Source organism: Amblyomma maculatum, chromosome 4, assembly GCF_055883805.1.
Source record: "Amblyomma maculatum isolate TAMU_Amacu chromosome 4, ASM5588380v1, whole genome shotgun sequence".
Taxonomy (NCBI): Eukaryota; Metazoa; Arthropoda; class Arachnida; order Ixodida; family Ixodidae; genus Amblyomma; species Amblyomma maculatum.
In genome coordinates, this window is record NC_139347.1 from 59,845,929 (window position 1) to 59,860,229 (window position 14,301).

The following is a 14,301-nucleotide window of genomic DNA, read 5'->3' on the forward strand; positions in this document are numbered from 1 at the left end:
TAGCTTTTTGCTGCAGAATAAGGAATGCAGATGGGTGACAATGGTGCGAAATTGGAGACCTAGGGTAATGCTACAACTAGTGCTGTAAACAACCGAACTAAAGGTATGAAAACAGAAGCCACAGACACAAAGGTAAAAGTGGTGAGAGGCACTAGCACATTTTGAATTTGCTAACTTTTTGAAGAAACTTACCTTGCAGATGGGGCAGAGCGAGAAGCCAAACGTGATCCGTGGTCCCGACCAACTTCGTGAGAGCACCGTCTTGCAGCAGTGGTAGTGGAATACATGCCCACAGGAAAGCTGCAAAATATAGGCAAGGACACCCAAATTCTTTATGTCGTTTCAATTTTTCTGCAGCGCACCAGGAAATAGAAGCCAGGAGGTATAAAGTATTTCAGTAACATAATTTAGGTATCGTTGTTGCGCATTATCACCGCACACATACTTAAAGCAGTCCTGTAACATTCTTAGAGCAGAGCAAGCAAACCCGAGTCCAGAAAAACTTCTCTTCAGCTTCGAAGTTTAAGTTTTTTCGTGGTCAAATAGCAGCGCCTAGGTGGATGCTATGAAGTAATTACTCCCTTACTACAAACCTACTTCACCTTGGAGGGTTTCCCTAAACATCAGACCAAAGTTGCAAAAGCTTGTATACCATGTGCCAATGAACATCCCTGGCTGATATAGCTGTTCTACATACCGCAAGGCATTGTGCATCTTTCTCCTACAGCTGTTAACATTTCCCGCTCTCCTTCAAATTCTTTCTTTTCGAACACTAGCTCTAGGGCTCCCATTAAACTGAAAACTCATCTTGTGTGACTATGATCTTGCAGAAACGTGTACAGGTTAGCTTTGCCAGCCACTGAACGACACCACTATGCGACTGCCGCAGCCAGTCATCCCGCATGTTCACTCTCTCATTCTGTACACTGCATGCCATCGTCTTCATCGACCTCCACCATGCACAATAGATCTAGAACACCCCACTATCGCACTGCCTTCTTAGTGTGCCCCCCATTTAACAACCCCGAAATATTATAGTGTGGCACCATTAAGGTTGCAAGCCACCAATCTCACCTTCCTTTGTCTGAAGCCTGGCCCTGAAACCCTAGCCTCATACTGAACGTGAAATGAAACACGACGTTGACCGGCTTGCCCAATATAGCTTGCTGAAGCATGACGTGCCAGCACACATACTTTTAATTAGGCCAACTTAGCTAAACAGACGCTTTTCTGTATAACTAATGCACCTTTTCTGATTATGCTTTGATTATGCTACCTCAAAGCAGAAAGGCGGCAGCTGTTGCCCAATCTTCCCTTTTGTAACTAACAACAGGTTCTAAAGGGGAGGCGAGCAATGCAGAAAGTTGGCTGAGCAAGCTTTCTGAATAAAGGTGGGAGCAAGTAAGCTACGCACATCACAAATTCTTTTTCTTGAATGCAAAGTTCAAGAAACTCCAAAGAAAGACTTAAATGAAATATCTTGGCTACTACCATCTTGAAACAATCTGGGCGAGGAATGATGATTTAGAATACAGGCAATCAGCAGCGCCACAGAGGTGCCGTGTCAGTGGCTAACCTCACAACACACCAAACAAATGACATCCTTCACAACCTGAGCAAGTGAAAGGACTTTCATTTTTCACTGCAAATTTTAAACTCAAAATAGTCCGTTACGGCGCAGCAACTTTTGTATAAATTGGCTGCATAAGGGTTGTTGTTGCCATGCAGGACAGAATGTCCACCTCATTGGTAACAGTTTTGCACACCTGAATGGCTGGAGCACAGGAGAGGGCCTCAGAGAAGCAGATCATGCACATGTCATCGGCATCCTGGCGCAGTCCTTTTGCACCGCCACAACCGTGGAGGCATGGCAGACAGGTGGTCTCTCCTTTGATGCCATTACACAGATGACCACATGAGTGCGTCTTGGAACAGGCATTGGTTGCGTGCTCCTGCATTAAAAAGTTTTTTTCCTTGTCAACCACAGTTTCTCAGGAAAAATATGTACACGGCTGCCAATACTTAGGATTAGTGCGTCTAGATCTAGAAGTTAGAAAGGACATCAATGACAAACCCACCCGATTTCTGTTCACGGTTAACTTAATTACGTGGCACTTTAGAGTTAAGATTTTTTTTTGTTTGCTTTGGTGGCAAAAGATGCAGCTATTGCTGAGAAAACTGAAATAGAGACTTTTTGTTTTCTCTGCCCCTTGTTTTCAACCTGAAAATATCAAGACCAATAAAGGCTCTGTGATCTGCACTTAATTTTTTTATGCCTTTTCTAGAAAGCTTCAAAAGCTCTGCTTTCAGCTAAAGTAGCCTCTCTGCATTCTAGCCCAGTACTCTATTGATAGAGGCCAACTTAGTTCATACTCCATGTCCCATTAAAAGGTTTGATAAGTAATAAGTTTAAGAAATGAGTAGTAAGTAATGACAACGACTCACCCGGCAGTCTGTACAAGTGGCTGCTGCTGAGAGCAGTCCAGCTGCTCCGGGAGCTCCGCAAAATCGGCAAATGCCAGCCGTCGGTACTGATGCCGATTTCCCTGCAGAGAATAAAAGGACACAAAATCAATGCCTGCCTGGCATTTTCAGACGCTGCCCTCAAAATTATAGTCACAAGGCTATGGAAAATCCCCAGGGTTAGGTTTAGGAATTAAAGGTTCGAGGAGCTGCGCTGACACAAGTCGCCGGGCTATGCTGAGGTGAATCTTCAGAAAGAAGTTGGTTTAGAAGCCAAGCAAAAGAGGATGGAAGTGTGGAGTAGTTGACATCATATCAGCTTACTCTTGTGCGACTCCTGGATGGAAGACTGAATGGTCAAGCTCACCCATTCCCTAGACTTGGGCCTTTCAGCCTTCAGATATGAACCTAGATATATTGCCCAAACTCCTATATCAGTTCCTATGTCCCTGTATCAGCTGATGTCACATTAACTGATAGGCTATTGATTTAAGAAATTGCATACCACATGCGGAGTTCTGTGCTCCAAGCTACTAGTTAGCTGTGGTACAAACTATCAGTGGTACTATCAGTGGAACTATCAGTGAAATTTTATTTCCCACATGGCAGCTGTTGCAGCTGCTGCAGTACACAGCAAACTATAAAATTATGCATAAAGCGACACTACGATCAAACCAGTTGTCTGGGACAAAGGGTCGGATATGGCTCTCAACACTCGACAAAATTACTACTATATCACTGCATTGCCATACCTCGTGTGTTCTCACGAAACTCCACCATCGCTTTCAGTGTCTTGGAGTCGGCTAAAGCCATCACCCAGAAGAGCTTGGTCCGGCCACAGCCTTCGTGCAGATCTACCTTAATGGCTTCTTCTTCCTCCTTGAAAACCTGGATGTGTTGAAATAAGGTAACAATTAGTACTGGGAAGGTGTTGGACAAAAGACAAGGCATATTAACTGTAGGCACACATCACTGTCTGGTCCTGCTACGGTGGTTCAGTGGTTAGGATGCTCGACACCTGATTCTGAGGCAACTTGTTTGACCCCGGTTGCGACGACCATGTTTCAACAGCGATGGAACGCAAGGCATACGGGTTAATGCATGTGCACTTTAAGGAACCCCAGGTAGTCGAAGTCATTGAGGCCCTCCACTGAAACGTCCCACACAGATGATGTTGCTTTGGGTCAAGTCAGATCCCATGTCTACAACAGTACTACAACAACATGTAGACAGTACATGCAGACAGTGATGCCTGCATGTGATGCCTACGCAGTGTCTTCGTAACGTAAGCAGAACATCCTGTCTGAAAGTACAGTATTTGATGCAACTGAAATAACATGAGTGCACATTTTTTAAAAATCAAGCCACATAAAGCGGGCAATATTTAGCCTTATTAACCATGACATTGCAACTGTAGTTAGTGGTTCACCTTGTGGCCATTTTACTGGTGTACAGAAGAATAATAATCAAATTCACCATTCACCAGGATTAGGTTAATGGCAACATAGGAAGAGCTAATGAACCTAGCTACAAAGCAGCAGCTTTGGTAACAATTCGCAGCACTATAACCTGTTAAACTTTAGCTTAACCGATGACTGTTTTGTTACGTTGGAAATTTTGTAACCAAAACTCCTTATTTCTTTTACTGTTGCTGACTTCGACTGTTACTGTAATAAGAAGGAAGTATCCAAAAGCCAAAAAGTTACTGACTCAAAAACTAAATGAAATTGACATTCTAAACCTAATTGCTCAATGTATGAAAAACTGGCTACCTGTTGCTAAGCAACAATAAAAAGTTAGAACTGGAGCACAGCAATGAATTTTGCAGCTTTGCCACTAAGGTGTGGTATCTAAATATCACCGAGGAGGTTTTGCTAGAATGTTGAACGTTGGCCTTCATCTACTGAGGCGCACTAATGATAGTCCCTTTTGAGCGGTGGTCATTGCAAGAACTGCTCATATCAACGTCATCCCTGTCCTCTTCGTATTCCAAAACAATGTAAACACAGGTGTCTGAATCATCGTCTTCAGATTATGAAGACAGTGACTAAAAAAATCTTTCTTACTGCGACGATGGGCCAGCAATACATGTGTCATCGGTACCGTCTCCACCTGACACCATTTTTATAATCCCGATTGAGATAGTATTGAAAATCGGTCAAACGATGAAACAAAAAGCATTGCCAGTGGCCCCATCTGTTCAGTTCTCATGACAAAAGCCATTGATGAGAGCTGCTTACCCCTAACGTTCGCGGTGAACTATTGTGCGGGAAAGTACTACTCTCGTCCAAAACGAGTCGGGGACAGCTTTACCGAGACGAGCTCTGCTTGTCCAAAACAGTTAAGGTGTTAATGTTTAAGCCACACTTGAATGCTTGATAAAAGCCAATAAAGAAACGGTTGTAACAGCTACAAGAAAAAAATGCTTTGAAACGTAGTAAATAAAATTCTGCTACTTTGGAAGTTTTGTAAACAACTCTTTACATTGATGAAGTTATTTTGAAAAGCCAAATCTCTATGACCAGCACATGGATAACTAAAAGGGCTGGTGTAAGTATTAAAACAGAAAATAAAAAACCCCACAACATGCATTTAAAATATATGCTAAATCAGCAAGAAATACTCATTTGCTACAGTACATTATATGCCACATTTCTCAAACCAAGTTTGTACCACAGTGGTACCATCTAATGGATCATGGTAAAGAATGTAGATCATTCATTCATAAGTTTGATGAAAGCCTGAAAACAGCATGTAATGATGGAAAATATGACAAGGAAATTTAACACCATTTCAAAGGTGTACCAAAGTAAAGAGCAATGAACTAAGTTCTGGTGTCAAGCAATGAATGCCCTTTTCTACATGCTTCACTCACCTGGCGTTGGTGTGTCTTTGTTCTCCGATGCAAGTGCAGAAAGCGGTCGCAGTCAGCACACACATTACCACACACGTTGCACAAAATGATGGCCGGCGTTTCCCCATCATCGTGGTTGTCGCATGTTGGCTGGAGAAATGAGATGTCACAGAGAAGAAAAGAACATTTGTAAAAAAAGGCTGTTTAAGTTAAATACACAACAAACATGACGCACAGGCAGCAATGTCGCTGGATGCCGCCGCCAGACAGTTTTCGCGTTCACGGCGTTTCTAATGCTATTCCATAAAAGAGATGATGGAAAAAAAATGCCAGCGGTGCCATTTTCTATCAGCATAATGTAAGCTTGTTTCATGTTTACTTCATGCGTAATGCAATATAAATGTTCTACTTGACGGAAGTTTTTTGCTAAAAGGCCCATTTATTCACTGTTTTCATGTGACATACTTGGACAAACCCAGCACGCTCTCATATCTTGTTTTCAAGCACTTCTGCTAAGATCAACTTCTGATAAAACAAACAAATTTTCACAGTCTCTTCACGCTCAACTTAAAGAGAATCTACTGTACACAAAGTCAAAAGTACAGATAAAGAAAGACTCAAGAAAATATGATATAATTTCGGCTGCACTTAGGCTGCGAACTATGCTGACTATAGCAAATACACATAAGTCGAAAGACTTTGCCCATGCAATAAAAATTAATTTTAGCAATCAGGTAGTAGATTAATGCTTTGCACATGTATTTTTTTTTCTAGCTACACACAGCTACACAGTCAGAAGAGGGAAAAAAATATATACTAGAAACACAGTCAAAAAGGATACTGGCGAGCTAAAAAAGAGAGAATGCTCCTCGATAATGATTATTTGACATAAAGGAACATTGTGCCAATGAGATCAGATACTACTTGTCATGCGCAACTGGCCCAAATTTACACCCTGTTAAAAACAGGGGGGATGTTAAAAAAGTGCTGTTTCGCTCCTTTGAGCCCGAAGCATCCTGAGCTTAGTCAAGATGATGTGAAGATGCGATGCGGAACTAACAATTTTGGTTAAATGTGCGGTAACTGGCACCACTATAGCGTAGTGCAAGGAAATGCCAAACAGACCAAGTTATCCGATATGCTGAAACTCGGAAGCAGCCAAAATGCGATGGGAATAGCGTTTGTGTGAGAGAGAGATGATAACAGAAAGGGAGGAGGTTAACTAGGCAACTCCCTATTGACTATTATACATGAGAAGGTGCTTGGAAATAAAAATATAGTAGGACCTCGGTGATGCGAATCTCACGGGATCACGAAAAAATTCGTATCATCCGAACATTCGTATTATCATAACGAAAGAAAATGAGTATGCAGAAGCATGGGAAAAGCAGTCGCGCAGATCTGTTTACACCCGAGAAAGTTTAGTATTACAGTCGCGTGGTCACAGCTGGGCATTTGCGATGTGCGGGCCGCATGCTTCTGCGAACTCCTCGCGACGCGTAAAGCAGGACAAGAGATGATGGCGTGCCGGCCGCGCGGCGATGCAGACTGCTCGCGATGCAGACTGCTCGGGATGCGTACAGCGTGACTAGCGGTCATGAAGTTTACGATGTGCGGCCCGTGCGTGTGCCGCCGACTACTCACGGCTGCGCGCCGCTGCAAATTTTCGTGGCGTGGAAAATGATTGCAACGTCGGCGATTTGTGGTCCGCCCGTTTATGCGTACTCTCGTGGCACGTACAGCACGACAGGAGATGGCGACATGCCACCTCTTGTCGCCACATGCTCTCAGATCACAATCGAGGAACCAGCAATGTGCGGTTGCGCCGTCTGCGATACGTGGGCCACACGCATTTGAAAGACTTTTGCGGCCCGACAGACAATCGCGACGTCGGCGAGGTGCGGACCAAGCCTTACCGCAAACTGCTCGTGATGCATACATACAACGCGGCTGGCGATCGCGGAGTCAACGATGTGCGGGCAGTGCGTAGTGCTCAAGATTGCGGTCGCAGTTCGCGCTTTCGTATCATCCATAGTGGCGCGGGAGAGAGTTCGGAACATCTGAAATTTTGCACTATGTACACAATGCACTCCAGCTGGGGAACTTCGTGAATTCGTATCAAACGGATTCGTATCACCGAGATTTTACTGTATGAGGCTAGCTGCCAGAAACAAAGTGCAGTGGCAATACCGAGAACAGTTTTAGCACAGTACAGCCCACCGCGGTGACTTAAATCAGTGAGGCACCAACTGTGCACGTGCTGCCTCACTGTGGGAGTAGAGAGCGCATGCTGTGATTAAACAAGAGAGTTTCACAACAAACTAGGTAGCTTCAGCAGTTCACAGAAAAGGTAGAATGTACGAAGTGAAAGGTTTCAGAAGAAATGAGAGCGTGAAAAGAAGCAGCGATGGGAGTTCCTGAAATTGAAAATTCTTCCAGGAGTTGAGCTAGTGCGGCATGCACAGCAATGATAACATCCGCATACCAGCACAAACATAGCACCCATCTCATGATTCTTCGTATGAACTGAAATGAGTCTCTACGTATTGTTTCCTTTTGCATGAGCATTTGCTGCCTTTGGAATAATGTTGATGGGGTTGCAAAGGCATATATACACGAAGCACAGGAACACTGAATATTAATAGCTGTGTAAAAAAATGGCCCAAAGCAAAATTAGTATGCACTCTGCGGCTCCCTATTTCAGTCACTAATGAACTAAATTAATGAGGCATGCTCATGAAAATGACAGCAATGACTAGTGTTGGTGGTGTAGGCACGGAAATCGTGTTATGGTGCTTTACTGGCATAGTTTCAAGGGAAAATTTATGGCCTCATGCAGCAGGTTTAAGTGATCATAATAGCTCAGTTTGGCACAAGTGGAGTAGCATTCTCATCACTAAGGTGATGCATTCCTTCCATATGAAGTGCAACAAAAGCCTCAATGAACATACCACAACTGCTCTGGTTACCATGCCACAAATCCTGAGAATTTTTAACAGTACTTAGCCAAGGCAGACAAGAATACAGCCTGGATAAAGCACACTACGCCGAGATCCCACTTTCACAGGTTAAAAAATGGATAAGCATCGATGGTGTTCTACCACATTTCATACCAGCCACTGAGCTAGAAAAATCACAGTGCGTGGCAATATTAGTAAGATGCCTCACCCTAGGGGGAGCTTGGTCACCGCGACCTTTGACCCACTGGCCCGAGGAGAGCTTCTCAACATGCTCCTGGTCAAGAACACACAGGGAGGCCAAGGCAAGCCATAGCTACACAGTCAGAAAAAAAAAATACAAAAGAAAACACAGTTAAATAGAATATCGGCAAGCTGAAAAGAAAGATGGCAACAAAGATGCTGCCCGATAATGATTATTCGAAAGAAAAAAAAAAAAAAAAAGCAAGCAAAGTGGCGTACTGTTGGTGTTTTGAGGCACTCTGCAGGTGTTCGGTATTTTTCATCCAGCTTGGTCAAGTTGAGGATGTTTTCAGCAATGGCCCCTTTGGTCACCTTGGCCCACGCCTCTGTGAGCTTACCCTGCAAGAGAACGTTCAACAGATAAAAATGTAGCTTGCTTATCAGTGGATCTTAACAATGGGGTCCCCAGCAAAAGTCCAACATAACAGACAGCATCATCAAGCATCTTTAAGAGCCCAAAGGAAGGGGCGGTGCAATGCCAATGATAAACGTGTTCAATGCATAGAATGAGTGTATTTGAGCAATAAGTCTAAGTATAACTCCTTGAGACAAAGCAAACACTTTACAGTTAATTCATCAAAATAGCGTTTCTTGAAATTCGCGGGCAGATAGGGCAGCTAGTGGTAGTGAACTTTGGAAGTATTCCTTAAACACTGACGTTGCAGGTATGGTGGCTGTAATTTGCTGTAGACACGACGATCACGACATCACAGGCATCGTGCTGATAGCTGCAAAAATTGCAAAGTCAATGCCTTCACGCATAGGGTTCAGGCGGAATCACACTGCGGAAACAGTTGGTTGACTGCGTTGGCCAACATGATGCTTGTGCCGTGCTGCCAATGCTGTCACATCATGCCAAGACTATTAGCAAATATCGTACAAACGTGCGTAAGGACTGCATTTATTATTCCTCACTGCATTTATTATGACACTGAGGCCGCTCACCCATTCCGAAGTGCCGTTCGCAGAAACAAACTAGGCCTACCAGCAAGTAGGGCAGGCAGGGAGCAGCGCAGTTCGTCGCATTGCACGCCCAAGGAAGGCGCCGTTGCCAGAACCTCTACGGGCATGCTGCTGTCGCACAAGTATAGCAGGCAGTTCTTATGATAAAAAAAAAAAAATAATAATAATTGGTTTAAGGAAAGGGAAGGTGCAGTATCTGTCCCCCTTGCTCTGTGGATGCCTGAACCGCTCCGTACGGGTAGGGAGGAATGTGGGAGTAAAAGCGAAAAGAGAGAAAGAGGTGCCATAGTGAAGTGCTATGGAGAAATTTTGACCACTTGGGAATCTTTACCGTGCACTGGCATCGCAGAGCACACGGACGTCTCTCTGTTTCGACTCCATCGAAACGCAGCCGCCGGCGGTCGGGATAGAGCCCGGGCATTCTGGCACAGTAGTCGGGTGTTTTAACCACTGCACCACTGCAGCGGGGCAAGTCCTTATGATAATGTTTCCCTTTTCTGATATGAAAGTGTACTGTGTAAACCAAGCAGCGCTTCACTGCTGCGCCGCTCCGTGGTCTCAGCTGGAACGACCGAAGTTAACGCCTTCAACCAACTATCAGCGCGTTGTCAGCGGCACCCTTCCCAAGTTTTAGGAACGAAAACAGCGATCGAGTATAGTTTCGGTTACAGTAAGTTGTAATCGACAATTGCTTACATCACAGGATGTGTGTACAATCACTGCAATGAACCGGTGTGACCCAATCCGCCAAGCATGCAGGCGGCCGGGCAACAGTCATTGGGCAGTTTTAGTTAAGTGCGGTCACAGTGCATACGTCTGGATAAGCCAGCTTATTGTCAATTATCTGGTTACCGCTGCCACATCTTTCTGTCAGTGGCTCCAAAACCTTAACAGGGTGGAAAGTTGGTGCATGATCTTGTGGCTAAAAACAGCAGGGTTGCTTGAGGTAGCATGTCAAAGTGGTTCTTCTTGTCATAGGACATTGATATGAATTCTATATGAGTCGTGATAAATATTCTAACTATCCTAAACTTGCATAGAAGCATGAGCAATGCATTCACACAGGTCTGCTTATGCCTGACGAGGCTTGTTTACGGTTGTCCACCACTCCTCACGCACGAGGTGTGTGCCAAGTAACTGGTGATTGCGGATCAGTTATGAGAAGGCCACGCACTGCGAAGTCTCATTGCTTATGATGCGTCTACATGACTGGCAATCACAGCCGCTGATGTGCAGTCGGCCAGCCCTTAATTAGCCCTCGAGGGCGCTGTCCGAGTTCATGCATTCCACCAACTGCAGTAGCGCAGCAGAGTGTTTGGAACACCAGAAATTCTGCACGTCCAAAATACGCGGCGGCCAGAAAACTTTACAAAATCGTGTCATCCCGAAATTTGTATCAACTACGGTTGTATCGCCGAGCTTCTACCATATACTTGTTACAGCTGTACGACATCCACTAGTCAATAACCGTTGACGCTGCCAAAAAACTTCTATGAGTACTCACTGCAGCCATGTCTCTGAGCAACAGCACAATGCCCTGTGCTAGCTTCCTGGCAATGGTGCCACGCAGCCACCACCGAGCTCCGAGGTGGTCCCGTGGGTGGATGGCGGTGGCCAGTGTGGCTGCCTGTGAGCGACCCCCTTTGGAGCGGGCCTGCAGGGTCAGTGCCTTGGCCACACAGGCCAGCAGCACGTCCAGGAGGCCCACCCTATGAATGTCCAAAGGTGCTATGCCCTCTGCGCAGTCAGAGTCGGGGCTTGGACCGCTACTTGGAGGAAGGCCATATTCGCTGGGTGGCAAACTTGGCACTCCAAGCACCGAAGCCAAAGTAAGTGGAGGGACCTCGGGAAGCACACGTCGAAGCAGGCTAGTTACCTGCAAACGCAACATAATGCTTGGCTTCACCACAGTTCTGGCCAAACTTAATACACAGGTGAAGGTCATAATATCAGGGGGTCGGTGGTAGCTAAATTCACCCAAAAACCACCGGTCCGATATGAAGTGAAACACTTTTATAACGATGAGGCTACAAAAAAACAAAACAAAAAGTGCAATGGCAACACTCCCTTTCTTCCTTCATGTGGCCTGTGAAATGATAAGTTCACTCTCAACTACATCTAAGCATGCCTTCAATACAACATAAGTTGGCATAACTAAAAAAAAAAAAAATATAGAAGCACAGAAAAGTAAAGAGAGCTCCAGCTTTTCTCGTCTAGCTTAGAAGTTAGTGCCAACATGAGAATTTAACTGAATGATCATTTTCCTGTGACTTTATTCATTAAAGGATTATTCCCATGTACAGAGGATTCGCAGTAAATTACAACTTAATCTTGCCTGAGATGCAGCCTAATTGCATAAAACAAACTTTCTCATAATTTTCATTTTAAAATGCGCTACCACCAGCCTTAAATTGCAGCAAATACTACATGCTTAGCTTCAAACCTGCCATAGTGGCTCAGTGGTTAGGGCACTCAAGTGCTGAGCCTGAAGATGCGGGTTCAAACCCCCCTGCGATGGCTGTACTTTGATTTGAGGCAAAACAGGAGGTACCCACATACTGTGTTATCGCCCTCCAAGAAACGAACTGCACACCAACACTCACAGGATATTCAACATTCACGCAACAAATATTGGATCCCTACGAAACACCCCGCGTAGCCATTTTGGTTAACAATGATATGACCGCGATTGATTGCTCAATGACACAACACTCACACATTTCACACGTTTTGCTCGAGCTCCTGCTAGAGAAAGAGGCCATGGCAGTGTATTTGTGTTGAATGTGTACAGTCCTCCCAAAAAGGGCAAGAGGGACGTATTTGAAGAGCTCTTTCATGACGCCCTCAAGATTGTGAAGCCACGTGAGAACTGTTTACTAATTATGGGTGATTTCAACGCGTCCCATCCTTCGTGGGGCTACAAAACCAAAACTCCCAAGGGCCGTAAGTTAGCCCTAGCTATTGCCCGCACCCAACTGACTCTTTTGACTGAAACCGACCATCCCACCCATATGGGCAACAGCGTGAACCGGGACACTAGCCCGGACCTGACACTAGTTTGCACGCAACATCCGTGCACGTGGACCAACCTAGAAGAGTCTCTGGGCAGTGACCATTTTATCCTTGAGACGACGATGCAAGTGCGAGTGGGCCGCGTGTCTGGTCGTCAGCTGCGCCTCACGGACTGGGACGCCTTCCGAAAACAAAGACTTGCTTTGAAAGAAAGCGAGCGACTCCCTTTGGCTGAATGGGTGAGACAGCTTCAGATGGATTTAAAGAACGCCACCTCCATAGTGAAGGCCACAGAAAAGGCACCTGAGATCGACCCGCACCTCCTCCATATGTGGGAAGCTCGAAGAGGACTTGTCCGAAGATGGCGGAAGCAGCGACACAATCGCAAGCTACGGAAACGAATAGCGGAAATTACAATTGCGGCAGAGCGCTATGCGGAAAAGCTCACGAGTTCCAACTGGCACAGGCTCTGCACAAGGCTGCAGGGAACACTCGGAACGGCCAAAACGTGGTCACTCCTCCGAGGCCTTCTCGACCCATCCAAAACCAGAGAGAGGAAACCTCTAAAGCGGTTGCCAAACTCCTCCATAAGGAAGCGAAAGATAGCACTGCACTGCTGCATGCCCTGGAGGCGCGCTATATACTGACGGGTCCCAGACCGCAATATAGAGACTACCCTCATCAAAATGAGTATTCACCCCTGGACGAGGACATCACGGAATCAGAGGTTCGAGCAGTACTCGCGAGCCTGAGAAGGAGCACTGCCCCTGGGGCGGACGGTATTACATATAAGATGCTCCAGAACATTGACGATGAATCAATAACTGCCTTGACCAGTTATTATAATGACGTATGGAAGACCGGTACACTCCCGCAAGAATGGCGTCATGCTGACATAAATTTAATTCCGAAACCAGGCAAGCAGCTCGCCCTTCAGAATCTTCGACCCATATCCTTGACGTCGTGTGTTGGGAAACTGATGGAGCATGTAGTGCTCCGGCGGCTGCACCCACACTTGGAAACCAACATCTTCTTCCCTGACAACATTTTCGGGTTCCGGCCGCATCTCTCTACTCAGGATGTTCATCTTCAGCTTAAAGAGGAAGTGATCGATCATCCCGGCAGGACCCAGGCCCGTGCTGTCCTGGCCTTAGACCTGAAGGGGGCCTTTGACAACGTGTCGCACGATGCCATCTTGGAGGGACTAGCGAGTTCACATTGTGGTCAACGAACTTATGATTACGTTAGGGCTTTCCTCATGGACCGAACTGCTACCCTGGGTATAGGAGACGTACGCTATGAACCGATATGTCTCACTGGTCGAGGCACCCCACAGGGTTCGGTGTTGTCGCCCACATTGTTCAACGTGGCGATGGCAGGACTTCCTCCGCTGCTGTCAAAAATTCCTGATCTGCATCATGCGCTCTAGGCTGACGACATCACGTTATGGATCACCAAAGGCTCTGACGGCCACATCCAAGACAGCCTTCAAGAAGCAATTGAGATGACACAGCAGTACGCAACTGAGCGCGGGCTTACATGCGCGCCTGAGAAATCAGAACTGCTTGTGATTCGTGCACGAGCGAGGATCCAAGTAGTCGACCGGGAAATCGACTTGCATCTCGAAGGAATTCCCATCCCTAGAGTGGATCGAATAAGGGTACTGGGCCTGTATCTGCAGAGCAACGGCAGAGTGACCTACACTATACAGCTGCTGAAGAAGCAATTCGCGCAGGTGGCGCACTTGATCCGCCGTATTTCCAACAGACGTGGGGGGCTCAAGGAAAGGGATACCATGCGAATCGTGCA

At 45.8% G+C, this 14,301-nt stretch overlaps 1 protein-coding gene across 4 annotated transcripts in view; it reads right to left on the minus strand.

The window, feature by feature from the left end:
- Positions 1 to 14,301, minus strand: part of hiw (MYC binding protein highwire) — a 155,797-nt gene that overhangs the window by 8,165 nt on the left and 133,331 nt on the right. For all 4 annotated transcript variants that reach the window (XM_084601663.1, XM_084601661.1, XM_084601662.1 and 1 more), the window contains 8 exons: positions 10,985 to 11,356; positions 8,737 to 8,856; positions 8,486 to 8,590; positions 5,339 to 5,467; positions 3,216 to 3,351; positions 2,446 to 2,546; positions 1,767 to 1,952; positions 193 to 300 (listed from right to left, as the gene is read on the minus strand). In XM_084601663.1, coding sequence (XP_084457789.1) covers positions 193 to 300; positions 1,767 to 1,952; positions 2,446 to 2,546; positions 3,216 to 3,351; positions 5,339 to 5,467; positions 8,486 to 8,590; positions 8,737 to 8,856; positions 10,985 to 11,356 — 1,257 coding nt within the window. The remainder of the gene's footprint in view (positions 1 to 192; positions 301 to 1,766; positions 1,953 to 2,445; positions 2,547 to 3,215; positions 3,352 to 5,338; positions 5,468 to 8,485; positions 8,591 to 8,736; positions 8,857 to 10,984; positions 11,357 to 14,301) is intronic.